Source organism: Pyxicephalus adspersus, chromosome 8 (assembly GCF_032062135.1).
Source record: "Pyxicephalus adspersus chromosome 8, UCB_Pads_2.0, whole genome shotgun sequence".
Taxonomy (NCBI): domain Eukaryota; kingdom Metazoa; phylum Chordata; class Amphibia; order Anura; family Pyxicephalidae; genus Pyxicephalus; species Pyxicephalus adspersus.
In genome coordinates, this window is record NC_092865.1 from 34,306,171 (window position 1) to 34,333,445 (window position 27,275).

The 27,275-nt window shown below is 38.0% G+C and overlaps 2 protein-coding genes across 4 annotated transcripts in view; one reads left to right on the forward strand and one right to left on the reverse strand.

Annotated features, from left to right (window-relative positions):
• The first annotated feature begins 911 nt into the window (after positions 1-911).
• Positions 912-22,189, forward strand: MFSD14A (major facilitator superfamily domain containing 14A). Its single transcript, XM_072419991.1, has 13 exons — positions 912-1,031; positions 3,244-3,356; positions 4,114-4,209; positions 5,493-5,555; positions 6,601-6,728; positions 7,596-7,710; positions 9,923-10,141; positions 15,420-15,533; positions 15,889-15,960; positions 17,220-17,332; positions 18,237-18,334; positions 19,114-19,277; positions 19,950-22,189. The coding sequence occupies exons 2-13, from the start codon at positions 3,276-3,278 to the stop codon at positions 20,154-20,156; spliced, it is 1,470 nt and encodes a 489-aa protein (XP_072276092.1). The 5' UTR covers positions 912-1,031; positions 3,244-3,275; the 3' UTR covers positions 20,157-22,189.
• The window catches only part of SASS6 (SAS-6 centriolar assembly protein), a 31,689-nt gene continuing 8,357 nt past the window's right edge, over positions 3,944-27,275 (reverse strand). Inside the window, exons 10-16 of one of the 3 annotated variants that reach the window (XM_072419989.1) lie at positions 25,894-26,073; positions 25,208-25,289; positions 24,792-24,889; positions 24,575-24,703; positions 24,389-24,468; positions 24,216-24,304; positions 3,944-4,272 (exon numbers count right to left, since the gene is read on the reverse strand). In XM_072419989.1, the coding sequence (XP_072276090.1) occupies positions 4,190-4,272; positions 24,216-24,304; positions 24,389-24,468; positions 24,575-24,703; positions 24,792-24,889; positions 25,208-25,289; positions 25,894-26,073 (741 nt within the window). In that variant the 3' untranslated portion in view covers positions 3,944-4,189. Of the gene's footprint in view, positions 4,273-22,984; positions 23,613-24,215; positions 24,305-24,388; positions 24,469-24,574; positions 24,704-24,791; positions 24,890-25,207; positions 25,290-25,893; positions 26,074-27,275 lie in introns of those variants that run through there. The other 2 variants (XM_072419988.1, XM_072419990.1) reach the window with 2 other exon arrangements.

The following is a 27,275-nucleotide window of genomic DNA, read 5'->3' on the forward strand; positions in this document are numbered from 1 at the left end:
CAGGTAAGTCTTTATTCATTATTTTTTTAGCTAATTTTTTTAGTTTTTTTTAGCTGAGTGTGGCTCGGGGTTACTGCTACCAGCTGTTGTTTATTACCCCAAGCCACACTCGGGGGTTACCGCTCAGAAGGTTAGGGGAAGAGATGCTGCTCTCATGCATGTACAGTGAGATCGGCTCCCTATTTTCCCCTCATTATAGAGGGCTGTGTCAGCTGATCTGACACCTGCGCAGTACGAGATTGGGTGATATGCCAAGAAGACCGAGGATGAAGAAGGAAGTGAAAAATGAAGATGGCGGCGCCCGGTGCTTCCTCAGCATCGGGACCAGGAGGAATTCCAGGACAACACTAGACCGGATTGTGGGAAGGACCAGTGCCATCGAGGGACCTTCTCAATTAAAGGTAAGTGTGATTTTTTTTGTTTTCGGTTTAGTTCCGCTTTAAGCAAAAAAAAAATGATGCTACCCAGAAGCACCAATGTGTCTCAGGCTGTCATTACAAAGCTTGGCCTGTCCTTCTACCCCAATAGCCCACCCAAATTCTTGTTGTCATGGCGTTCATGCACCCCCTAATACATAATTAAGGGCCAACCTCAGGACTTTCATGGGGGGAGAACATTAAAAATAGTAACATTGGGTCCTGGGGTCCACATTAATGTAGGGGAGGATGCTGCCCCCTGTGTGCCTTAGACAGAATAGCACAATAACTGTGTCTCACAGCAACCAATCAGATTCCAACTTTTCCAAACAGAATGCTTGTGATTGGCCGCTGTGTCGATTTCCTTTTTTTCGGATCTCAATGAACATTGGAAATCCCGCTCGCTCGGGCCTCCAGGGACGTGTCACGGATTCGTCACAGAAATCCCGCTTACGCCCTCCTCCTCACGTGTAGCGGCTCGAGCCAAGCTGGTGACGACACGCGCACGTGGGTACGCAAACAACCAATGGGCGGGTCGCGCGATTTGACGTGCGAGGGGTGAGGCGTGCGGAACATGGCGGCCGAATGAGCGGAGCGACAAGAAGAGAGAGACAGGTAGGTGGGGAGGGGAGCTCGGGCCGCAGAATGACGGAGGGAGACGGGATAAGTGCACGGACCACGTATGAGGTATCTGGGTACTGTATGGTGTCCGGGGAACCTCTGTGTGACGGGAAGATTGGTGGAGTGACATTAAGACAGCTACACACAATGGACTTGTCACGGGGGGGAGGGGGGCTGTATAAGAGGACCTGTCATGGGTACTATGAGGCTGTTCTATGGATAGAGTAATGTGTTCTCTATGTTATGTTTACACCTCCAGCACTGCTGCCATGGAGCCCCGACATTCCCAGCCCTTGTTTGCTTTTATATAGCACCTCTAGCAGTGTGATGTTAGTGACTATTACTAAGCAAAACTTTATTGTTGTGGATAAATTAAGCAAAGGTTCAGATTCTGACTTTGGGACATTTCAACTTCCTGTTGTGTCTCCGGAACAGGAAGTAAAGGGAAATCTTTCCACTGGTAGCAAAACAAATTAGCATGGGGGAGGGGTAAACAGTTCGTGGCTCTATCCAAACTTACCATCACTCCTGGGGTATATTCCTGGGTGTGTTGGGGGCTTTAGGCATTATAAACACAAATCTGTTCTCCCATGTCATGTAAATACCCATGTATTGTAGCGCAGTGTTTCTAGACGTTTTTAACACAGAGAACCCCCTTGAAATATTTTCAGGTCTTCAGGGAACCCTTTTAAAATAATATACCCACAGATCACAGTATATTAGTGTACGGGTCACTGGGAAGAATTCTCCAACATTGCTGGCCTATGGGAAGAATGTCACACTTACAGATAGCCAAAAAGATGATTGGTGTCACTTGTACTGACCCGTAAGTTAGAAAATGAGCATTGCTCAAGGAGCCCCTAGCAGCCTCTGCAGGAACGCTGACTGAGATATTCTGATCCAGATGATGTATATCAGCCATTCTCATCCAGGGTCCCTCCAGAGGCTTTCCTTGGCTACATACACACGGCTGCAGTAAAGACCTGGCAGAGGATTAAAAAGGAGGAAACACAACATCTGGTGATGTCCATGAGTTCAAGGTTACAGGCTGTCATTGCTGGGAAAGGGTTTTCAAACAAGTATTAGAAATGAACAGCTGCTACAGCAGCCACCCTGGTACTATAGGAAACCCCAGATGCCATGCCGATCACTAATCTGTCCTGGCACATCATTACACAACTAAGTGGGGTTGACCGCTCTGCTTTCCTGTGGAGGAGGACACAGTGGGGTTGCTCCTCCTTGTCCCCTCCTGTAAAGAACAGAACCGTGCTGTGTACAGTGCTCATTGAATCTGCTGTCACTGTGTCACAAACAATCATTTAGAAATCCAAGCTGTGTACATAGCCGAAGGTTTTATTTGCACCTGTCTGTTCCATTAGCATTGTGTCATATATTGCAGTGTGTTGCATTAAAGATGGACAAATAAACTGACATACAGGGTTATTTTTTTCCACCACAGCACACCACAGCATATGGTATTGTGTGGCTACACATTAATTTGCACTGCGGTGTGTTTCCATTGATGTGGTTGTGCTTGTGATGAGGTTGTGTCGTCAGTTATAATTGGAGACCAAATATTCAGACTGTTGGAGAAACCAAACTCTACTTCATCTATTGTTGTATTTTGTGTTAATACCTATAATGCTGTCTTAAATAAAAATGTTTTTAGACCGATGTTCATGCCCAGTGCTACAAATCTGTAATTTATTAATTCTATAGTTCATGGATCATTCATGCTCTTTGCCTCTAAAGCTGCAGATTCTAACAGACTTGTTTTTGTTTGTTAATATTCACAAATGAAAATGGACAGATTAGATTTTCAGTTCCTTTTGTCTCAATTTTTTTGTTACTTTGAGTCTATAGGAAAACAGATGCAGTTGTCAGCATTTTGCATTGTGTTATTGATTCCTTTGTCATGCAGCACCCTTACAAAGTCTTTTACTACCCATCTATAATCCAGTCCTGACATGTTTTTATTTTTTTGAAAGGTGACTGGTACATCTGTTCCCTCCCCACACACTTCCCCCCATGTTGTAAATAATATACGTAGTTCTATAGTTCAGCAACATAAAATTCCATCATCAGTTGTGTTGCGGAAAGCAGATTCATAATAAAATCTGTGTTTGCCCAGTTTACAGAATTGAAAATGTGATTATGGTTTTGTGTAAGCCAATTAGTTACAATGATGGGGTTTCTGTTTCTCTAGGCAGATGTTGGAAGGACAACAGTGATGTAAAAATGACTCAGGGGAAGAAAAAGAAGAGAGTGAACCGCAGTGTACTCCTTGCCAAAAAAATCATTATTAAGGATGGTGGCACGGTGAGTGTATGAAGAGTAATTCATTGTAAAAAAAACTATTTTAATGTAAGCTGTAATTTACAAATCACCTTCTGAAGTATTACTCTGTATTTGTTTTGTTGCACTGAAAGAGATTGATAAGGAATCAGTTAATGGAAACCTATGGCTGTGACTATGATAGCTGCCAGTGCTGTATTTGCACTACATAGTAAATCTGTGTCCTAACCTATGTATGCAGGACATTTATATCCATTGCTTGTTACAGCTCAGTAACTATAACTGTAGTGGTGGCTCCCATAATGTTATTATGACAGAATTCCTTAAAGCATTCCGCTTAGAATAAAATAACCAATAAAATTTTGGTGACATACTCCAGTTAGCTTATCTATGCGGTATGCTCTGTAAATAAAGGACCTAATTTGTCCTACTTGTTTGTTCGGGTCGTAATTTAAGTAAAAACAGAACGAGGTAAGCCTGGAGTGAGAATAGTTAATAATGTAATAAATTCATAAAATTGTAAATTTGCTCACAAGGTTCTCAGTTAAAGCCAAACTCTCAGCAGATCTAAAAGCCATAAATAATGCAACTATGTAATCATTCACACACTATTGAGTATATTTGTTTATTGCAAGCAGTGTATGTACCTAAATATGACCTGGTATCATCCCCTTGCATGTCATGTAGTGTTTGTAGCAGAATTCTAAAAATGTAAATCTATTTGTAGTTAAATCTTTGCTCTAGAAATATGAAAATTTTGCTTTTTATTCTTTTAATCCAGCCTCAGGGGTTTGGTTCTCCCAGTGTGTATCATGCTGTCATTGTGATCTTCCTCGAGTTCTTTGCCTGGGGCTTGCTTACTGCTCCAACTTTGGTGGTAAGTTCCTTCTTTTTGCTTGCTGGTTCTTCCATATTCTACTTGCATGGTGGTTAAAGTTACCTTGCAAAAAAACAAAGAGTTGTTATTTGATGAGTCAAATGTTGTCCTCACTCATATAGTTTTGGAATTTAGGAACACAGAGGTTCATTAGGCAGTTATATTCCTTTTTGTCTCTGACACAGAAGTGAGTTATAATTCCCGCTATGGGACCCAGATAGCCAAAAAACTGTCTAGGTTTTGACCCTTTTTACTAAAAAAAAAAAAATCATCTCAGTAGTTTGTTTAATGTGGTGAACTGTTTTAGGAAGTTACAACACTTTAATGTTGCATAAATATCTTTATCTCTAGGTACATCTTGTAGGTTTAACCATTTACTTATTTTTTTTTTCTTTATAAAAAGACTCCCTGTAGAGTGAAATATTGATGGTTGCATACACTATTTAATCTCACCTAATGTATTTAATGTACAGCGCTGCATAATATGTTGGCTATATATAAAGCCTGTTTAATAATAACGTATATATTTCAAATACAATGAAATCAAATCAACTTTAATCTATTCAAATACAATATAGTTTGTGATTAAAAAAGAGCAGACTGTGCTGTATAAATAAACACCAAATATAACAGGCCTTGAAATTAATGCACCAAGTAAACTCGGATAAATTAGGATACAACGCCATTTTAAAAGCCCTGTCTTTTCAGAGAAAAAAATAAAATGAAAACTTTTAGCAACAAAAGCTTCTAAAGACACTTTTTTGGTGGACTGGGAGCCCAAATTTTGCAGTATTGTTTATCATACATAAGGAGATTTTTAGATCTTTGTGAGATGTTCTGTATGTTGCCACAATGGTTTATTTCAAACATTTCAGTGCTCAACCCAGGAATTTTTTTGAGCCGGGTGGGAAGAAATTGTAGGCGGGTGGATTCCCCTGTATTATGACCCAACTCTTCAGTAGCCACATAAAAACAGCCCAGTGGTTACTAAAAAATGTCGGGTGGTGCGCACAGCTAAAAGGGGCTGGGGAGAACACTGCATTTACTTTCTCTTATACTTTAATATGGTATAGCTGTGTGGAATTTATACCTGACCTGCTTTTTTTCTGACAGTCATTTCTCCACAAAAAAAATAAATGAAAGATTTTTTTTTTTTTTTTGTAAGTAATGAGTAATGAAGACTTGCAAACCAAAGTATGAGTCACAGCTATTTCCTGTATTACTGAATGCTGTCAAGGACTTAAACCGCGTTTTATTTATTTATTTTTTTTTCATCTTTGTAGGTTTTGCATGAAACATTCCCTAAGCATACCTTTCTCATGAATGGACTCATCCAGGGAGTAAAGGTAAATCATTTTGGATTCAAGGAATTACTGAAATCTTAATTATGTTGTGTATGTGTGAGCTATAATAACCTGTCCTCTGTTTAACTATCCCCTGCTTAGGACAGGACAAGATAGTTACACAGAGAGGTTCCACCCCTTTGCTTCCTGATTGGCGAATGCTGAATACAGGCGTGCTTTAAAGCTAAACTAAATCCAATTTAAATATAGTTTATGTAAACGCTTGTGGGCAGAATGATTGCTTTGTGGAATAATTTGTGTGTTTGCATGTTGCTTTACAGCTATTTCCTCTCATGTCTGAATTCAGCCAGTGTGAGCTTTGGGATATGACCACGTGACACCCAAAGTAGAAGATTTGTTAATTATACCACCTAAAGTGGTTTATTTAACGAAACAAATGAGAGCAAGTAGGGGAAGGTTACAAATTTTACGTTTATGTACACCTTAACTGTTGCTAGGTTGGGTGGAGGGAGGTTTTGCATAAATCCATAAGTAAAGTCGAAAGGTATTTTTACACATTCCAACATAAAGTTTCTCAATTCTCTTCAGAATTTTTTGTTTTGCCTTGTGTTGGTTGTAATACTGCACTTCACAGCTACTAAAGGCTCAGTGAAATCTCATTCCTGTCTGTTGGTTAGAGGAACTGACAGATGGGCATGAAATAATTCCCTTCGAGAACCAGTATCAAATTTTGAAAAAAATCTAACTTCCAAAACATATTGGATGCACAAAGGGCTGTGGTAATTTCTGTGTATTGTTTTCCTGTAATTTCCTTTACATTCAACAAATCTATTTATTTTAATGATTTTTGCGTGGAATCTGTGGACAAATTGAGGTTATATTGGGTTTTGAAAGATTTGCTGTGCTCTAATAAATTCCGGTTGTTTGTGCAATCCTGGCAGCATTTTGCCAATTGTATGCTAGGGAAACTGGTTTAGTCTGATATTAGATGTGTTCATGTGATGCCTGCATGCAGGGACCTGTTTAGTCACTTAATGTTTTAAAGCTGTGTTAGACATTAATAGTAATGTTTTTTTTTTTTCTTTAGGGTTTATTGTCATTTCTTAGTGCCCCTTTAATAGGAGCACTGTCTGATGTCTGGGGAAGAAAGTCCTTCTTGCTGCTAACTGTATTCTTCACGTGTGCTCCTATTCCACTCATGAAGATCAGCCCATGGTATGTAAAAGCAGTTCTTTCTTGTTGCAAATACTTATGTAAAATTAGGATAAGTCAGGGGTTGCATGGAAAGAATGCATGTGAAAACGCTCATACCTTGTTTTATAATTTATATTCCCAAGACCATGATTCATCTATACTACTATACTTTCAGCCTCTGCAGGCTGCGAATTTACATTATATTTCATAAAGCATTTGTGACAATCACTGCTTTTAAGTGGAAACATTATGCACAAAGTAATTTAAAAGACCAGTAAAAGGCTGCAATCTACTCAAAGGCACTATGCAGACTGATTGTGAGGGTTTGTTACTAATGTTATATAGAACATAAATAAAACTGACATAGTAATACAGGTAGTCCCCTAGTTAAGGACATACGGACGACTCCTGGATACGAACAGAGCTTCCCTGTACCCTCGTGTGCAGGACTAGGGCTTGATGGGGGGTGGTTTGCATGACTTGCAGAAGAAGTCTTTTGCCAAACACAGCTGAGGTTTTGGGGGATCTTAAGAGCTGAGCTGATCTGACAAACTCTGCAGTTATTACTTTTTGCATATCAAAGCACAGCTTGCTCCAGAAGTTAATATATGTCTAGGCTCCATGAAGTTTTTTTTTCCTTTTGTGTTTGTGATTAACTTACAGTGAGGATTCTATACAGTAACTGACACCATGCTGCCTAAAATTATGTTGAGACAAACATCTGTCCAAATTGCATTTGTTAAAATAATATACCTGTTCCTATGTTAAATTTGTATGGAAGTTGGAAGCTACAGTCCCTATCTCGTATGTAACCTGAGGACTACCTGTATTGGTTTACTGAATGGTTTTAATTGGTGTCCTCATTTCATGTTTACCTTTTAAATTTAGGTGGTACTTTGCTGTTATATCTGTATCGGGAGTGTTTGCTGTCACATTCTCTGTGGTATTTGCTTATGTGGCCGACATAACGCAGGAACATGAAAGAAGCATGGCATATGGACTGGTGAGTGGATCATATCTGGCCATTGCCTGGTTAAACATTGTGTGTAGAAATGTTATGGATTCTATATTCTAGTGCACAGTTTACTCTCACACAGTCTAGTTCATCTCCCCCGTCTTCCTGTAAAGCCACCTGTAGACAAATGAGATTAACTCCCACCCCCAGGATCGCCATGTCACTAGCAGAGAAACTAAAGGCATTCAGATCCATAGTCTGAAACCTGTTGTGTCCTTGTTTGCCTAAACTAGGATTCAAGTTTACAGCTATTCCAAGCAGACAGGGCCATAGGGGGATCAGTCTGGGAAGACATTACGGGTTCTCTTTAATTATCTACCATACTATGTAGATTAATTGCATGTCAGTATACTGTTTGTTTTCAACTGCTATTCATTTCCACCAGGGGCCAGCAGGTAATAAATAATACACCTGGCTCCTGGCTTTAAAAAGATTGATCACATCTACAGGTTGCTAAGCCATTTTCAGGCCTAAAAAGCTCTAGTTGGGTAATTAACAAGCAATTAACTTGTTCTGTGTGTGAAAGGTTTTCTTTTTTTAACTACCAACTACACCTTTATAAGGATTGCAACTTGTCTGTTCACAGTTGTTTTCATAAATGAAAGTTTTTGCGTATTCCTGGCAGAGCAACCAAGAAAATCTCTACACAAAAAGAACTTTATTTGGAATCACTTTATGTAAATAGTTTCAATTGATGACTGGTTGGTAATGGAATAAGAGTCTAGAGTTATGCTATTTACACTGGTATGTCATCTTATATAACAGGATATGACAAATCCTTACAGATATATTTACATAGCATTTGTATGTTAGAATGTGGGATATAAGCTTTGTATCTCTTTGTATTTTTATCTTCATTTGTGATTATAAAATAACCAATTTGATGTATTGAATGAATTTCCCACTTTCCTCTTCTAAGAATCTGGATTTTGTATTTCTACTAGCTATGACTGCAATAGAATATTTCCACATACGGCATGTTTTAAGAGGGGTTGTGTCAATACCTTCAACAATTTATAGTATTGTTAGACCCTTTTTAATAAATTACCTGGCTTGGTCTCTCAGTACAAAATGGCTTGTTTAGAATCTCATCTTTTAAAAGGAAACCTGGCATTAGGAAGAAAAATTGCCTTTGCTCATACCTCCTTCTAAAAATGCCTCTTGTTTAGCTGTAGTCTGACCCAATAGCTTTAATAGATCCTATGTCACTGACCTAAATCTGGCATTTCTAATTTGTATATGCAGAAAAGACATTTCCTAACAGCAAAGGAAGTAGCTGTTTTAAGTTTTTGGGATTTTTTTCTGTAGCTGCATAACTATCTTGTGATATATTGTCTTCTAGTAGTTATTATTATTATTATTAATAAACAGGATTTATATAGCGCCAACATATTATGCAGCGCTGTACATTAAATAGGGATTGCAAATGACAGACTAATACAGACAGTGATAGAGGAGGAGAGGTTGAAATATATCTCCTGAGCGAGCTTTTACCCATCACGAGATACTTCTTGTGTGATACCTTGCTAATGAGGAACCTTTGTAAAGGCCATAAAATAGGGCTAAATCACCAGATATTAATTGTCACTTACATGGAGCAGGATTACTTTCTTAATACTGGCAGATTTCAGCAGGTTTACCTTTTTGTTTTAGGTAGACACTTGAGCTTGCAGATTCACCAACTAAGACTCTTGACACACCTAAAGTCTTTGCTGCACACGGATGAAAACACTTGGCCAAGGTTTTCCTGTACAGCCCTTCTATGTATTTACAGGGAATGTTGCATTCTTGCTTATTGTGCTGAAATGTTTTGCTGAAATGTTTCTCTGTTACCCCAATCTTCTCTGCAGTCTTCTATGCAGGGACCCATCTGTGTCTTGAAGTTCCTGTTATCATGAGTACACAAAAATCCTAATTTGCCTACTACACATGCCTTTTTACCGTACAAAATTGAAGCAAATAACAGAAATTCTTTGGGTTTTATGCACACCTTAGCTTGGTGCCAACGTTATCAGTTGGTGTCCAGTGTATGTACAGTAAATACTTAAAAACTGTTTGCAGCTTTTAGGAAAATATATTGTTGTTTTTTATACTACATACTTATGAAGCATTTTGTTGCTATAAAGAACATGGTCCGTTTTTTTCCAGTAGAAATGCTTCCCTATTTTGTTGGTAGTTTAAACTCTGCCTTTCTTTGCAGGTGTCTGCCACATTTGCAGCTAGTCTTGTCACTAGTCCGGCCATTGGAGCTTACCTCAGTCATACGTATGGAGACTCCCTTGTGGTGCTACTAGCTACTGCAATAGCGCTCCTTGATATCTGCTTTATATTGGTGGCTGTTCCCGAGTCACTTCCAGAAAAAATGAGACCTGCATCATGGGGAGCCCCAATTTCATGGGAGCAAGCGGACCCTTTTGCAGTAAGTGACCATATTTTCATAGCTTTGTTATGTCTGCTTAATGTACATGCTTTGAATCGTATTTGATTTCACATAAAGAATATCATCACACTTTTCGTTCACTGAGCTGTAGAATGAGGCAACAAGTTTCTGTTGTGCATGTTTTATTATTGATGTTCAAACAGCAGTGCTTCCTTTTTTTCATCCAATGCTCCACCCTGTAGATCTAAATGTGGTATTACTAGGTTTATTCTACACACTTCAGTCATTCTTGTCTGGCTTCTGTTTTAGGCGTAACATCCTTCCTGGCACCTATTCATACAATTCATTTTGTTCTTAACACCAGGCAATATTTTGTTATGATGATGAGATATAGGTAACGATGGATCAATTTACTAAAAACCGCAATGTAACATATTTATTATATAAATAATTACACATCCAGCAGTGGCAAGCATATGATCTGAGGAGGAAGAACATTCTTTGAAAGACGTCCTGTATATTTTATTTCTGTCCCACCATGTGCGTGTGTTACATTGTTTTCCTAACAGTATTATCTTCTATGATTGTTTGGTAACTGCGTGTCCACATTTTAAATGTCTTTAACATGATTGGTTAGCAACACAATTCTGAGTTTATCTATGGGTGTTTGAAGGAAATGGATGTTAGTTATGGGCATTGTTTTTGTTTGTGAAATATTGCATATTATTTATGTTTTCTTTTTCCTACCAACTTGTGAAACTTTAGCTTGTAAAAAAAAAAAAAAATAAATAAATGCATCTGCTAGTCTACCCTCACCACTCCTTGTACATTTGTCAGTACTGAACCACCCACTGCTGCCCTCATTCATTCTCTATTAAACTGCTGTGGGTGAGGCACTGCATGTATTGTCCTTCTGAGAAAGAGGTAACCATGCCACAACCAAAAATTACTACCATAAGAAGAACCTCAATTAAAACAAAATTGATTTATTCTAGTACTGTAATCTTTAAAAGCACAAAAAACATTTGTTGTATACTTCCACTTCACATACCTAATAAGTTGCTGCCCACTATAATATTACTAAACCTCCCCAATTGTAATATTTCATCTTTTTGTATGTCTCCCTAACTTCTAATATACTGTAAGCTCTCTGATTCACAGAGCTCCACTCCGAGCTTAATATGTCATGGTGTATACTCTCAATGTATTTTGGCTGACATAGGTGTTCATCTATTAAGTAAATCCGGGACATCACGAGACAGTAGAATATTTTGCTACATGTTGGTTTGTTGTATGTAATTCATATTGCCTATAATAGAATTTTGCTATTTTGGATTTTTTGCTGCTTTATTATTTGGACAGTGCTTTGGGATTAGAGAATTGTTAGTTTTTGTCGATTTGATTGAGCTTTGAATGTTTGTTTTAAACATATCCACTTAATACGATTGATGTAAGGTTAGATCTAAACACTTACTGGAACAACCAGCTGTTCTGTTTGTATAGTTTTAATATTGGAGGTCATAGGCATTAGGCATGTGTTATTTTTCCTCACAAATCTTTTTGTTATCAACTCTGAGGAGAGAATAGGGTAGTGTTTTGTTTAATGTTTAACCTGTAATATGCTTGTGGCTACATCAATGAAAGAACAACTTGCAGGTGTTGATGTTTAAATCATTATGCACCAGCTATTTAGTTGGGGCAGCCTAAAGGATAAGTACAATAGTAAATAGAGTGCCCAAACTTTTTACCTCCGACAAACCATCCACATCTATCCACACCCAAACGCTTACTTGTCACCAAATATTTACATTCTTTATGTAAATTCATTTTTGCACTGTAACCCGTCTGATAATTGTTTAGTGTTGTTGGCCAAACTGGATAAAATCTAGTTACCAATGAGAAAGAAATGCTATTCATGTTACACAGCTGTGCGTCAGGTCTTGGCTTTTTCTTGCTGTACATTATACTAAAACCGCACAATGCAGGAAATGTTCCATAGCTTCCACGGTACCTGTACTGCAATCCTGTATTGCAAACACTATACTGAACAATGTTGTGTTTGTTTACAACACTGCAGCATATTGGGTTTGTGTCTGATCTTAATTTTATCCCCAACACATGATAGGTTGCTGTCTTATTCCTTCTTGCATTGTATTTTAGTAACTTGTCGTTCCCTATTTCTAGCTTGTGCTTTCTCAGTAATTTATTAAAAATGAGCCACCCTTCCTGCTCCATAGTAAAGTGCACCACCCTTAGCTTATCCTTTCTCTGAGCTGGAAATGTGTTCTGCCATGCCCAACATTTAACATAACACTGAGGCCCTTTTTTTCTATTTACCCCCCCTACTTCCTTCCTGCCCTCTATTCTTTATATGGAAAGATAATACATCCTTTATATCCTCCCTGTGCGTAGATTTGTGGGACTTATTAGAAGTCAGTAGAAATTAAGAAATGAGCTTTTGCTACTACAATTATTATTTTAAAGACCTTGAATGGTTGCAGTTAAGTGCTATTGCTTCCAGTCTCCTTTCATTTAGAGCAGCTCTTGGGAGACATTAGAACTGATTTCTGGCATGTGTTGTACACAAGCAGGAAGGCTGACACTTTCTTGTTTTTATTTGGTGAGTACTAAAACGACCCTGCAAATGCAATAGTGATATGTTCATTTAAATAATGGATCTATATTTTGGCACCATTTCTGTGGCTGTGTGTTAATGTGTACTACTCCTAAAGTTTCTCACAAGTAAAATAAACCTTACCTAAAAGAAATGTTAGTTGGGTGGCTACTTTGTCCAATATTTTGTGGGTAATAACCAGTACTGAAGTATGAGAGTCATATGTAAGCTTCCAAGCTACCATGATGCAGAATCAAAGATAATTTTAGGCTTATTTCTTTATTTTTTTTTCATTAAACATTTTCCTTAACCCTTCACTTGCTAAGGATCAGTTTCTAGTTCCTAGGACACAGCTTTATGTTAGAGGACCACTGTTGTCACCACAATTAAACCTAAAGCAGAATTAAATGTAAAAAAAAAAAAACCCCAAAAAACTCACCTTTACTTTTTCAGACCCGTCCTTACCTCCAGAGTATCCCTGGATCGGGTCCTGCATTGTCACCAGCTTCTTTGGTTTACTTTCACCTTCTGCCTATGTCACCCGATCATACATTGTGCAGGCACGAGATCGGGAGATGTAGATCAGAAAAAGAGTGCCAATCTCATTGCACATGTGTGAGATCAATATTTTTTTTTTTTTTGTAGCGCTTTTCAACCCCGTTCCGAAAAAAGAGGGTAGTTTTTACCTTATATAAATGAGTTGTCTACTCTTTTATGTAAGGTAACGATTTCTGTTTAGGCCTTCTTTAAGGCTAGGTTCAGACCCATGAACATGAACCATGAGCATGAACAGGTGTTACCATGGAGCACCTGGCCGCTGGCAACTTGGCCGCCCACACCACTGTGCTGGTTATTAAATAACCTGAGATTGCACATTTTATTGGTACTGAGCATCTCACTGCTACCAATCATTGTTTATGGGCTGCTGCCCCAGGTGTATGCTAGATGTAGAAAGCTGTAACTACACATCAACCCTTACCGCTAGTCTGAACATAGCCTAAAGGGAAATGACAATAGCTTATTTTTTTAGTGAGTACATATTTTAAGGTATTTTTGCAACATTGATACAAAGAAAAATGGAAACCATATGTATGGCTTGCAAATTTTTAAATGCTTCCTTTACTTGCTATTCCATATTTTTGTAAATGTGTTATAGATAGAAATTGGGTCAGTCAGGCATAATAAATATATTAAATATACATATATATTTCCATACTATGGCTGTACCTGCATATTCCATAAAGGTAATCTGTGTAGAGGTAGCACAGAGGATGCCACCTCCTCCTAATACCTGGATATTATGGTTAAATAATGCCTTCCATTCTTTCCAAGTCACTGACCCGGAAAAAAATAGGCAGAGTTTGCGTTTTCATAACCTGCGTGTTTGTTCCTGACCATTGTCTTAATGTTTTAATTCCACAAGCAGCTAGCATTTTAAGATTGAAGTGAGCAGTATCTGGTCCTGTATTTCGACATTTTAAATCGATTGATTAAACATACATACATTTTTTAATCTCTTCCAACACGTTTCCCATGTGTTCCTATTTCTAAAAATGCTGTAAGAAAAAAAAAAACCTATAAATACCTTTTTAACCAGCAAGCTCCTAACTTCCTGTGAGCTGACCACTCTTCCACTGCTCCACTAAAATCCTAAGCAGTGTTGTCAGCTCTGTTTGCATTCCTCTCTGTTAGGAATTGGGCAAAGTTCTCTCTTATTTATCTTTCCAACATAAGACAGTCCTTTAAAGTATATCTAAACCCAATTTTTGCACACCAATACCAAAATATAATTGTGAACTATCAGTTATTGGATAAAGTCACTGCATTATAGCTTTTCCTTTTACAGATACACAGAAAAGTTAACCTGCTTGTTGATCCTGCATGTTTTGTATAATTGGATTTTGTTTGCTTGACCTAAAGTCTTGATCTAAAGATGGCAATGGGCGATGTGCAATGGTGATTATAGACCCTGAAGTACAGTGTAAAATGTTGGGACTATATAAATAAGGGCTAGTTAGAAACTGGTCCAGCAGTCTTTTCTCCTTAGGATTAAAGGGTTATATCTCATGGGTTTTTTTTCTTTTTTTTTAAAACAAAAACTTCATGAACTTCATGATGACTTAAATGTGTATACATGAATCTGGGCTGAAAGACCTCTTTATATGTGTCGGTAGACATTATAGGACAGCCTTGCTTTGGCTGGATCTGGCATGAATCCACTGACCATTGGAGAAAACATGACCTGCCTGAATAAAATGAATGTGCGGGTTGGAGAATTCATTTTCCCAAGTAATTAGATTGTATGTGGCAGCTTCTTTTCTATTTTTTCCTGCTTCTATTATGGGGAAAGACTAGTTCAGGAGACACTGCAGGACGGTTGGATCATGCATGCACCCCACCACATATTTGGCCTATTAACAAACAGAGGCCTTGCTGTGTGTGCATTTTGTGCTGCTGTGGATTAATGCAACATTTGTACATTATTGGACTTCAGAGTCCTTTTTTTGTTTTGTTTTGCTGACAGCCACTGCGCTTTAAACAGCCTGCTGAGAAAGCAATAACTTGGCAAGGAAAATGGTGCAAAGAGGGTGCACCTAGAGTCCAGAAACTAAAGCATCAACCTATGTCCTAAACTGTACTGTGATTAGCATTTTGTTTATATATGTTTGCATTATTTTATAACTTTTTTTTTTCTTTTTTTAGTCTCTGAAGAAGGTTGGCCAGGATTCCATTGTGCTGCTTATCTGTATCACAGTGTTCCTCTCCTACCTCCCTGAGGCTGGACAATATTCCAGCTTTTTTCTATACCTCAGACAGGTAAGCAATACTAGGAGCATCTGACATGACATGGCAGGAATATTTTACCTGGATCTCCTGAGGAACTGTTTGCATAGTTGTATACCTCTGCACAAAAAAACAATGATCTTTTGGGATACATCCTGGCCAACAAGGCGCTAAAATTATCATTTTAAAGGGTCTGTACGTTCAGAAATATTTTAGCTATATGTAGAACATGGTGGGCTGAAGTGGGCCCTGTTGTATTGAATGTCTTTCTGTCCACCTAAGAATTTTGGGTGCTTCCTCTCACCTTGCTAATTTAATGATGCTTGTTGCATTCTCTTTTGATATGTAATGGAAATATGCTTACCAGATTTTTTTTTCTTTTTATCAGATAATGAAATTTTCCTCTGAAAGTGTAGCTGCCTTCATAGCAGTGTTAGGAATATTGTCCATTGTTGCACAGGTAAGTGAAGTGTGTGTGTGTATGTATTTATTTATATATATATATATATATATATATATATAATTTGTGTAAAATCATAATTTTTTTTTTAATGAAAAGATGACCGTATTAACTGTTTTGTTTTATTCACACAACTGTTTGGAAATAGGGTGTATTGCCTACATTGCAGCACTGTGTATATTGTCTCTTCTGCTCTACAGCCAGGACCAGTCTGTGTAATTTTAAAATCATTTTACAACTAGTAAAAGAGTAGGTCAGGAAAACCAGTATTCTGATCCACCACTGGATTTTGCATATAAAACCATCTTCTTTATGTGAGCCTCTGTGGGCTTTTTCTGTACATGAACATACTATAAAAGGCTTCAATGTTGCTTCGAAAATTAAAGCTGCAAAATAAAATGGAAATGTAATTTTTTTAAACATTAAATTACAAAATAAACAATTTACCCCCTCTCCTTTGCCACAGATCTGTACTTATTTAGATCTGAAGGGCTGTGCTCTGGCATTTGCTTACATTCCCCCACTTCAAAACCTTCTCTGCAGGCTGTGCAGTACATCCTTATTGACGTCTTTGGTTTGTTTGACGCCAACTGCTAAAGTGAAACAAAACTTTAAAACTAAAAAATTGTGTGCAGGCAGGGTCCTTATTGGAGAAGGGATGGGTGATGTACATTCTACAGTAAAATAAAATAGTTTGCCTGATCTCACTTTTTAAATACACTTATCAGTCTTTCCACTGTTGCAGAACATGAAGTCCACTATTGTTTACTGAATAATAAGCCATCTTAATTGGCCAGGTCAGAATGATGTAGTTCCCATGCGCATGTTCATTCATTCCTGTCAACCAAGGGGAATGCCAGAATACCCATTCCAAAGGGATGATTGCATTGTACACTGTGCTGCACATGTGCAATTCAATGTTCTATTTCATGTCCAAGTTTAATTCATAAAATTTGATATACCTAGTACAAGTGACACATTTTATTCATCACTTAATAATTTTATATGGTATTATTAATAAACAGGATTTATATTGTGCCAACATATTATGTAACGCTGTATGTTAAATTCATAAATTTTGATTGATTTAGTACTAGAGGTATTTGGCTTTACAGGAGCCATACAGCCTGTGCCAGCTGCTTTGTGGCAACTGAATCGCATGCCTAGCTGTTCTCTATAGGAAGTAATGTTTTTAGGATATATATTCACTTTTAAAATGTACAGAACAATCTGACTGTACTTGTATTTTCTTTATACAGACAATTGTCTTGAGTTTTCTCATGAGGTCAATTGGAAACAAAAATACAATTCTCCTGGGTCTGGGATTCCAAATACTGCAGTTGGCCTGGTATGGTTTTGGATCAGAACCTTGGTAAGTTTTCCATTACCTTGCTTGTGGAATTTTCAACAGTGCTGAGTTGCACATTATCTTCTTGCAGCTAGTTACTGGGAAAAAGCCTTTCAGCACACAACAGCCATGATGTCATTTTGCTAATGTAAATAAAGCACATCCTGAAACTGGAGAAACCGGTGACATTGTGTGCTGGCCAAGCCTGCCAAGTTCCCTGTTTGCTCTTGCGCCCGGAGAACTTGCTGGCGCTGAGTTCATTAATATGCAAAAAACAAGAACTTTGTGATTTGTCGAATAGAGATTAATAGAGAATAGATTAAAAATAAAACTTTTACAGACTTTTTTTTTTGCCTTTATAATTTAAGGTTGTGCAAGATAGATTTGACAGTGTGCACATAAAATATGGGTCAAACACTAACTGGGCTAACCTGACTTCCCATGTCGCTGCCTTATTGTCGACCCTAAACCCAATGTGTCAGTTTAGGTTAAATCTTTTTCTAGTTTTATAAAGAATAGGAAGATAAACCAATCAATGGTAAATTTACAGACAGCATGTGGTATTATACTATTTATTTTTTTTATTGGATGAATTATATCTTATTAAATCTGCAATATATTGTCATTTTTTATTTAACTGTACTTACACCATCACGTCCATGGCCACCACATTGCAAGTAGACAGAAAGTGGATAAAAAAAAAGATAAAGCGGGATCATCAACACTGAGATACAAATAGTTGAAAAAACTGTAAAAACAATTTTAATTTAAAAAAAAAAAAATTGGTTGTTTTTATGAATATCACATTAGCAAACCAATTTTTTTTAAATGGCTACAATTTTTGCATGGTAAGAAAGGTGGAATTAAACTATGAATAAAGATACCATTGTAATTATGATGTATTGTTTTCACTTTTTCATTTGTTCAGGATGATGTGGGCTGCTGGCGCTGTGGCAGCCATGTCTAGTATTACATTCCCTGCAGTGAGTGCTCTAGTATCAAGAACTGCAGATGCTGACCAGCAAGGTGGGTGGACTTAATACTGGATTTTGTGTGTACATACATATATCATAAACGTGTGTTTGGAAAGGTAACCTCTGGTTTATTTCCCTAGGAAAGCTCCCACACAGTCTATATTTTCCCATCTGTCAGGGAACAACTATATAGAGTGGGCTCATATATCAAACCATTCATCCAGCTCTCTACACTCATGCCATGTCGCCTCTAAATGTAAACCAAATCACTAACTTATAAATAGGCTGCTGACAGTGTAAAACCCTTTGCTTCATTCCCCCCCCCCCGTCCATAACCTGCAATTTCTGATGCCTTCATTTTCCCAGCTGCCTGCTTTGTTCTCCGCCACCTCCTCTGCAGCCTCATCCATTAATTATTAAAATGAATGTGAGAAGAATTCATATTGATGTGAGACAATAGTGGCTCCCCACTGTGCTGTACACAAGCATAATATACAACACAGGAGTATAAAATAATAAAGCAGGCCCTTGTTCTTCATTTTGGTTAGTCGATCCTAAGCTTACCATATACCATGTTAAAGTCTGACAGTGTTTTCTGTCCTCTCTTCCACAACAACTTTTCCTGGTCACCTTGCAAATATTTTTAGGGGAGTCATGGCATCACAGGCAGCATTAAGTAACTGCAATATCTCCTTGCAGGAAAACACTGAGATAAGCAACTTACAGAATGAATTCTGTGATTCCCACCTTTCCCAAGACTCCAGTAAATTTTATGTATGGAATTTGTTGTGAATTGTACACATTCTGCCATTTATAAATGTTTTGCTTCAGGTGTTGTGCAAGGGATGATCACTGGAATTCGAGGGCTGTGCAATGGCCTTGGACCTGCTTTGTATGGTTTTATATTTTACATCTTTCATGTGGAGTTGGATGAAAACCCTATTAAAGTGGAAAGTCCAGGACAAGACAAAGTGACTTCAGCACATTCACAACAGGTACATTTATTGTTCACTTGCTTGCCTATATCTTAATAATTGTCTTCTCTTTGAAGTAGAGATTAGAAGGAATGGGTTGGTCATATATATTTATTATTAGTTTTAGAATAAATCTTTTCATATCCTCACTCTACATCCTGCAGTCATCTAAAAAGTTTAGTTACTTAGCTGTCATGTTTATCCACTTTAGTCCTTTAATTACCTAGGTAGCATTTTTTTAAGGTCAGAATGCTGTGTCTGTCTCTCTCACTAGTTTAAGGCAGATTTATATCGATTTTGTTAAACTGTTGGAAGATGTTTAGCTTTTTCAACAGAATGTTAATCAGTGCTCTACTTCCATACACCATTCTTAGACTGCCATATCACTGGTAGCCCGTGCGTTACACTATTTTTTTAGGAACCAATCAGCATGGCTTGTAATCATTAGGCTTATTAACAAACCTGCCAGTCTGTTTTCCTGAGGTGAGATGGTAGAAAATAGCAGTCTACACTAAATGGAACTTTAAATGGCAGTAAATCTCTCCTATCATCCAATCTGTTCTCTATAAAAGCAGGATTTTTTATGTAATGATTTGATTTCTGTGTCATGGTTATATGAACTTTAGTCTTTCTTGCTCATGGGCATATTAGGAAAAGTGTAATCTGAATCTATCTCCATGTGTTTGTCTGCAGAATTCCATCATCCCAGGGCCTCCTTTCCTGTTTGGAGCCTGTTCTGTCCTGCTGGCTTTGCTTGTAGCTTTGTTTATCCCAGAGCACACCAACCTAAACATGCGCAGCGGCAACTGGAAGAAGCACGGAGCAGGTCACAGCCATCCCCACAGTCCGCCGGCACCTGGTGAAGGCAAGGAGCCTCTTTTACAGGACTCAAATGTATGACCATTGCTTGAAAGACAGTGATGGGCTTCTGCTGCTCATGTAGTTGCATTCCACTCAGCTATTAGCTGGGGAAACTGCAGGATCTAGTGATCTGTTTCTACTGCAATGGGATGAATGGGCTCCCCAGTGACAAGACCAACCTTGGGCCCTTTCTACCCTTTTCTAATGCAGTGATGTGTACTCTTCTGCCTCCATTCTAGCAGGCAAGTCTCCAGCTTACCTACAACCTGATTGTGAGAGACAATGAGTGCCAGGTTATTGCAACTTACAGATTTGAATATCTAGATGTCTTTGGTGGACTTGGGCATACGGCAGGCTTTCCCTGCTGGTATGGCTCAAGAAATGTGCTCCTTGCATTTGTTGCCTCCAGCATTTTTTCATTAGCCAAAGTGTTTTTATTTTGCTTCATTCATTACAGTGCCCTTTTTTTCTTTTTATTATCCCTCCTGACTTTTGCCTGGGTGATTTCCTCCTTGATGTAGTGATAGCAGATTGTACATGTTTACAAACCATTAATCATATAAGGATTATGACTGAGCTGGTTTTTCCAGTCTGCGCTCACCAATTGCCCTTCCACAGTTTTAGAATACTTTATTGCAGAGCAGTTTACTAGGTTTCCTGTGTAAATCGCCAAGCCTTAAATGAATATTGGAACATGGAATGGTCTATTATTACAAAAAAAAAAATTCCAGAAAATATCCACATTCTATTTGTTTTTGGTTCTCTAGTATATTTTGTGATGTCCTTTCAAAAAGATTTTCCCTTCAAATGACCCTCTATCAGGAACTGGTGTATAACAGCCAGGCAGAATTTTTATTTCACTGCTTCATTTGTACTGAGCAAAAATGGATTACTGTAATGTTGTATTATCTTTTATGTAATCTCTTATGTGGCACATAGATTTTCACCAACAATGCGGGTTCATGCCATTGCTTTACCTAAAGCCAGTAGTACTGTATGAAGGGACAAGGAGTTGGGGCAGCATTATTCCTGTGTTGCAATAATGTGCACTGTTGTAAAACTGCATTCAAATTACAATGCTGCACAAATTGAAGGATGCTGTCTAGGCCCAGTCCCTTGGGGAATGGCTACCAAGGCCTCCTACTATACAAGTATCCAATAGCAAGCATCAGACTTTCTTGGTAAAATTCCCTTTGTGGATCTGGGAAATAATATTGCCAATTGGGCACTCAGGTTGTACTGCTTCATAGAATCTCCCCTGTAAATACTGTAGGCAAATTGTTTTGGTGAGAAACCAGAAAAAACATTATAAAACTGTGGAAGGCGCTAATTGCTTTCATGGATTGTGCAAGTGAGGAGCCTGCTGGACAGGAATTCTTTAATCACCGCTCATTGATCTGAAGGTCTTTTAGCCTTACATGTGAAGGGGTTAATCCTTGTCACATGACCACATTCATATATGGCAATGGTTTTTTACACATGTAATGTTCAGTTTTTCATGAGCTTGTTTTTTGTTTTCTCTCTCTATCCAAAGGATTATCTGAAATGGTTTGCTCTAATAATTTTGTAGCTCCTAGTCCGATGTTAGAGAAACATACAGGCTCACCCCTCTCCTTTTTATATACCACTATATAAATGTTGGATGTTTATTCTCCAAAACTTGAATATACAGCTTCCAGAGCCTGTTGCTTTGAGGCTGTACATTTATCCGTGGCCTTCCTGTATTTTTGTTTTAACCTCATTCATGCCAGAAGCTGGCGAGACTTTGCTTTGCTGGCACTCAATAGGTTTAAAGAAAAGCTATTTTAGTCTAGATACTTATTATAAACTCCACACAAAGCTTTATACAGAAAAAAAAGTAACAGATGTGAATTTATCTTCTAAAAACAATATAACATGTAAATATTTTTACTTGGTTATTTAAAGTGTTCTTTGTATAAAAAGTATTGTATAATTTAATAGGATCACTTTTTGTTTTGCTTGGTACTTTGAACATTTCTCATTGGCTCAGATCTGAATGATGTATGTTTACAAATAAACCTAAATATTTTTATATTTAACCTTGCAAAAAACTTGTCCATGCTTTTTATACAGAATGCATAGTCACTGCTGCAAGATTTAAAGAGGTTTTGTGTATACATTATAAAGTGTGCCTCAATACGGATATGTTACAGAAAGTATTCTCTCCAATTAAACACCCCTTGAATGTGCCTTCTGTAGGCACATTCAAGGGGGTTTGATGCTTTATTTATGTGTGGTGTAAGAACAATACTACTTTGTCTATTACCTGCAACAATATTGGATTCTTGGATTGAATATTTGCACATCTTTTTATGATATACCTCATCAGGCAAAAACACAAAAGTGTGTATCTAGGCTTTTTCTAGAAAATAATGCAGTTTTTTTATATTCACTTTAAGCACTGAAGCCTTGATTTTGTTGAGTACCTGATTTATTAAAGCTCTCCAAGGTGGGAGAGGATACACTGACCGGTATTAGTAAAGCTGGGTGTTCCATCAAACCTGGAATAGATTTCCTAAAGGTAATTTTCCATTCCATTCTAGTTTTGCTGGATCACCCAGCTTCACTGATGAAAGTGTATTCTCTCCAGCTTTGGAGAACTTTAATAAATCAGGGCCCATTTATAAGATGTGTACTTAACACATATTCTGCTTCATTTTCTTAGGGTAAGAAGAAAATCTCTTGCAGGTACAGTGTTGCTAGAAAAAAAATCACGCAAGACCGTTCACAAGGAACTCCCCCCCCCAATGTGCATTTTGTTAATGAATGGGAAGTAATCCCGCTGCTCATTCATTGCATGTGGTTCTCTAAATCCTAAAATGAATAAATGAGCCCCTGACACGATATTTAGGAATATTTAACAAGCCCTTTGGTAGGTGCTTTTTAATATAAGAGCATTACATCCAGAATCAGTTACAATATATACCGATTGTGATATTATTTACACACTGCAGTAGCACACATCACACTTGTTACACAAACAGGAGGTAGCATATGTATTAAAATAGTGCTTTGAACAAAAAAACGTAATTCAGCTCACAATGTGCAAAATACAGTATTAAAACATCCTGGTTACATTCTAGGACACTTTTTTCAGGGCTTGAAAATGTCCTACAAACTTCACTTGCTTTAATATGCAGAGAGGAAAAGCTCTTGCTAATGTGGGGAGTTCTGCTGCACATTATGTATAGTTATGTATAGAAATAAGAGGCAAGTGCAATATCTTTCACATTTGTGAGGTCCATGAGTGCGACACCAAGAATAATTCTCTACATAACCAATTATTTTTTAACATAAAACACTTCATTTGCGCGTTTGTCAGTTCTGGTTCATCCACAAGCCTGATCACTTCTTCAAGAAGTTATTACCAGGTTTTCACCCATCATGAAGAGGATACTGCTCCAGGAAAATATGCAGACTGAACCGGAGCTCCTGGCTTTGCTTGTGTCACTGTACGCAAGGCTTTCTGTGGCTCTAAACAAATAAAAAAGAAATCTAAGTAGAACTTGAAAGCTTTGTAAGACATTGCCATAATATCCTGTTCTTGAAAGCCATCTTAGGGTAGGAGCAAACATACTATAGACCATTGTCCTTAAATTTACTGCCAGGTGCCCCTTCAGCCATGGAGGGGGGAGCATCTTTTGCCAGTTCTATCTCAAATTTAATTTTCACACATTTGTTGCAAATGCTCTCTGAAAGTTTTTGAGTAAGCCAGTAATGTAGAAAAGAAAAAACAGATTCAATAATGGTGCATTGTTACCTTTAACAAAGATCATGTGAACAAATGCCTGTTTTTATTTTGTTAATGGACCATTACTTTTCTTCCCCAAAGTCAGCTTCTCATTGCGTCATCTTTGTGTCAGCACACAGGGAAAGAGGAATACTTTTTTCAATGGGAACACAATAGAACCAGGTGCTTCTAAGCCCTAGAATACAGGTCCACAAATGGGCCAATGTAACCAGATTGACTGCATCTTACATCTGGGGGATATTTGCACATGTATGGGCACCATAACAATCCTGACATGCTAGTACGATAAAATGATGATGAATGCACAGCTTCAAAAAGGTGCTTACCTGGAGCAGTGTTCTGGTTAAGACCATGCAAAGGAAGGCCCACTTCACGCTTCTTCAAATATTTTAAATCCAGGCCTGCCGATTCTCCACTGAAACAGAAATTATCATTTTCTTTTTTTTTTTTATAGATCTAGACTTGATAGGACAGAGCAGTGTTACAAGAATATACTTACTTTTCTTTGTTTGCACTTGGGTTTGACCCAGAAAGGCTTTGTGGCTGATTTCCTTTAGTGAGTGGATTATTATAGTGAACCTTAATAGAGAAAACAGGGGACTGTGAAACACATTTGGAAACATAAATGTAAGCACATATGTACGAGATGTAAGATCTTTAGCCTATGCCTTTCTAGTCTACTTACTCTCAGGCCTAGGCGGTTTATGTCCAGGGAAGGTTGATGGGAAGAGGTAGGGCCTGGAATAAAGGGTAGAGCTGGGTAGGAAGGGAGAGGATAGTTTATGCGAGTGCCCTGACTGATTCTGTTGTCTGGCTGCAGGGAAGGAAAAATTCATATAAAAAATACAGGAAGATAAATGTTACCATGCAAGCTGTAAAAGTGACATAAGAAAATTACTTACCATTTGGTGCGGGGACACTGTAGCCCTAAAGGCAGAACTACTACCATTAACGCCTGCAGAATGAGTCTCGTTCAGTTGCTTATTCAACCAAGCAATGACTGTATAAAGACAAATGTTATCATCAGCTCTAAAAAGGTACCGATAGGTTGCTTTATCCAACCACACATTGTGCCGTAACAAAACGGCAGTGAAAATGTCTGAATCATTTGGGGTTTGGAGAGGCAGTATTGATTTATGACCTGTAAAATGGTCTATTCTGTACTACAGCTATGAATACATTTTTAATTCATTTGGTCTCTGTGCAGTATAAGCTGCAATTCTTGAAGAGGAAAAAAAATAGTTTACGGGGAAATTGGGGGGGGGGGGGGGGAGAATGATATGTATACCAATGTGTATCTACATGTTTTTTAACTCACCATTCTCATTTGTTTTAAGCAGTTCTTTGCTCTCTTCTAACTTTTGTTCTGTTTCTTGAAGTCTTTCATGTAACTTCTCTGCCTAAAAAAACAAAAATAAAAACAAATCAAGATTGGTCAGTAACCCCGTGCTTAGGGGGAAAAAAATGGTTATACAATGCGAGTATAAAATTATATGCACATGGACAGACACCAGATTCAGCTGTTTGCTGATAAAGGAAGAAAAAAAAAAAAGAAAGAAATCAGTTGAGTTAGAAATAACAGTTCATACTGTTTTTTTAGGTTTGCATATACATGGTAAATTTTCATTGCTGTAAAAAATTGTTTCCAGTGACAAATGAAGGAACAAGGACGTACACACACACACACAGCGCCCATTCTGTTCTTTAGAGAGGGGAGTGAAATGAGCAAGCATCACGTTTGTTCCCAAATATTCATGAACGCAACGTAAAGGATCTATAATCGACAACAGGTGACCACTGTACAAATGCCAGATTCTCACCTAAGAGGAGCACAACCATTTGTCTTGGGTGATGATGATCTGATGTGTGTACAGAGCCTTACTGGTGCGCCACCTCTTGCTGCATCCCCGCTAAGATTTCTAAAGTTACAGCTTTGGTCATTTATGTTCCAGACTACTAAAAATATAAAATCTTTCTACCCCGTTGACTTTTTTTTTTATTTACCTCTTCTTCTTTCACATGGAGACTTCTCTGTACATTGTCAATCTTCTTCTCTCCTTCCTGAATCAGCTTCTCCTTCTCAGTCAGCAGCTTTTCCTGCTGCACAGTCACGGCATTCTTTAACTTTAATTTGCCCATTAAAGTTTTCAGGTCACCTTGCAGCTTCTTAATTATAGTATTGGCCTACAAATTATGCAAAGAAAACCAAACATAGGAAATTGTTCTGGACATTAATACATTCTAAAATGCATTACTTCTTATACACTTAGAAATTTGCACTCTTAAAATTCAATTAAAGGAACATAAAAGTACTGGACTTTTGGGGTGTGATGCCAAGTACAAAAGGATTGAATGCTTGCAAACAGAATAAAAACTATAGACCACCTTAGTATAACCCCTTCTACTACCAGCATGCTTCAGTTGTGTGACACCAAAAGCATGACAATAAAGAGACAGGTGGGACTGGTTTGCCATAACAGAGTGAGCAAGCTAGGGTTATAGGGTCACCCACAGGACGGATAAGGACCAAAAATGCTAGAAGGGTTTTAACCCTTCCCATAAAAATATTGCCACTTGTCCTAAAGAGAATTGATTTTTCCTTCCCTTCTACTCTGATTTGGCCTAAATTGAAAGATTTTTATTTCTACTATCAAACGTTACAGTGGCTATTGGGAATCCTGGAAATCTCTCCAGTTAGAAAACAGGGACAGGTTATCCCAGTATATTTAGTATACTGGTGTGGTCAATGGTCCTGCAGTTGGCAGGATACCAACCTGTGTTCCAGTTATTACAGGACTCATTAAAGTCAGACCAAGACTCCTGGAAATTCCTTCCCACAGGAATACTGTTCTCAAGAAAGGTGATAAATAAGGGAAACAGAACATTTTCTTTCAAATACTACCACAGCATATTCCCTTGTTGAACTAGCTGTACCAGGGCACTTTGAACATTTCCTTTTTAATCAGGGCTGGCAGTTTGCTAGCTTGGTACTCTGTGCTGGATAAAGATTTTTTTAGCAGAATGGAAGATTTCCCTTTATACCTCTGAGAGCTGGGTTTGGGTCACTTCCTCAAATCAAGGCGTTTCACTTTTTCTGAAGGGGAACTTGAATTTCTGTACTGGGTCTGCCTTTGGACTATTTGTTCCTAAAACTGGGCAGTGCATTGTACCAGCTGGCAGCCAGGTATGGTCATGCCCTTACCACAATTATATTCTTCCCACTGTTCTCTCACAGCCAGGATTTGCTGACAGCACCCGGGAAAGGAGCTAGTGAATGCAAAGCTTGATCCTTCACATAGCAGCCTTCCTTGCAGCATTTGCTGGTACAGAACCCCCTTCCTCTACTGCACTGACAGTGAGTCACTCATCCTAATCTCTACTATTTT

Bases quoted from the DNA above. Each gene is read 5' to 3' on its own strand.
- MFSD14A (XM_072419991.1), top strand. From the start codon at position 3,276: ATGACTCAGGGGAAGAAAAAGAAGAGAGTGAACCGCAGTGTACTCCTT. The intron at 6,729-7,595 runs GTATGTAAAAGC...TTTTAAATTTAG, and splicing joins CTCATGAAGATCAGCCCATG to GTGGTACTTTGCTGTTATAT. The intron at 7,711-9,922 runs GTGAGTGGATCA...CTTTCTTTGCAG, and splicing joins GAAGCATGGCATATGGACTG to GTGTCTGCCACATTTGCAGC.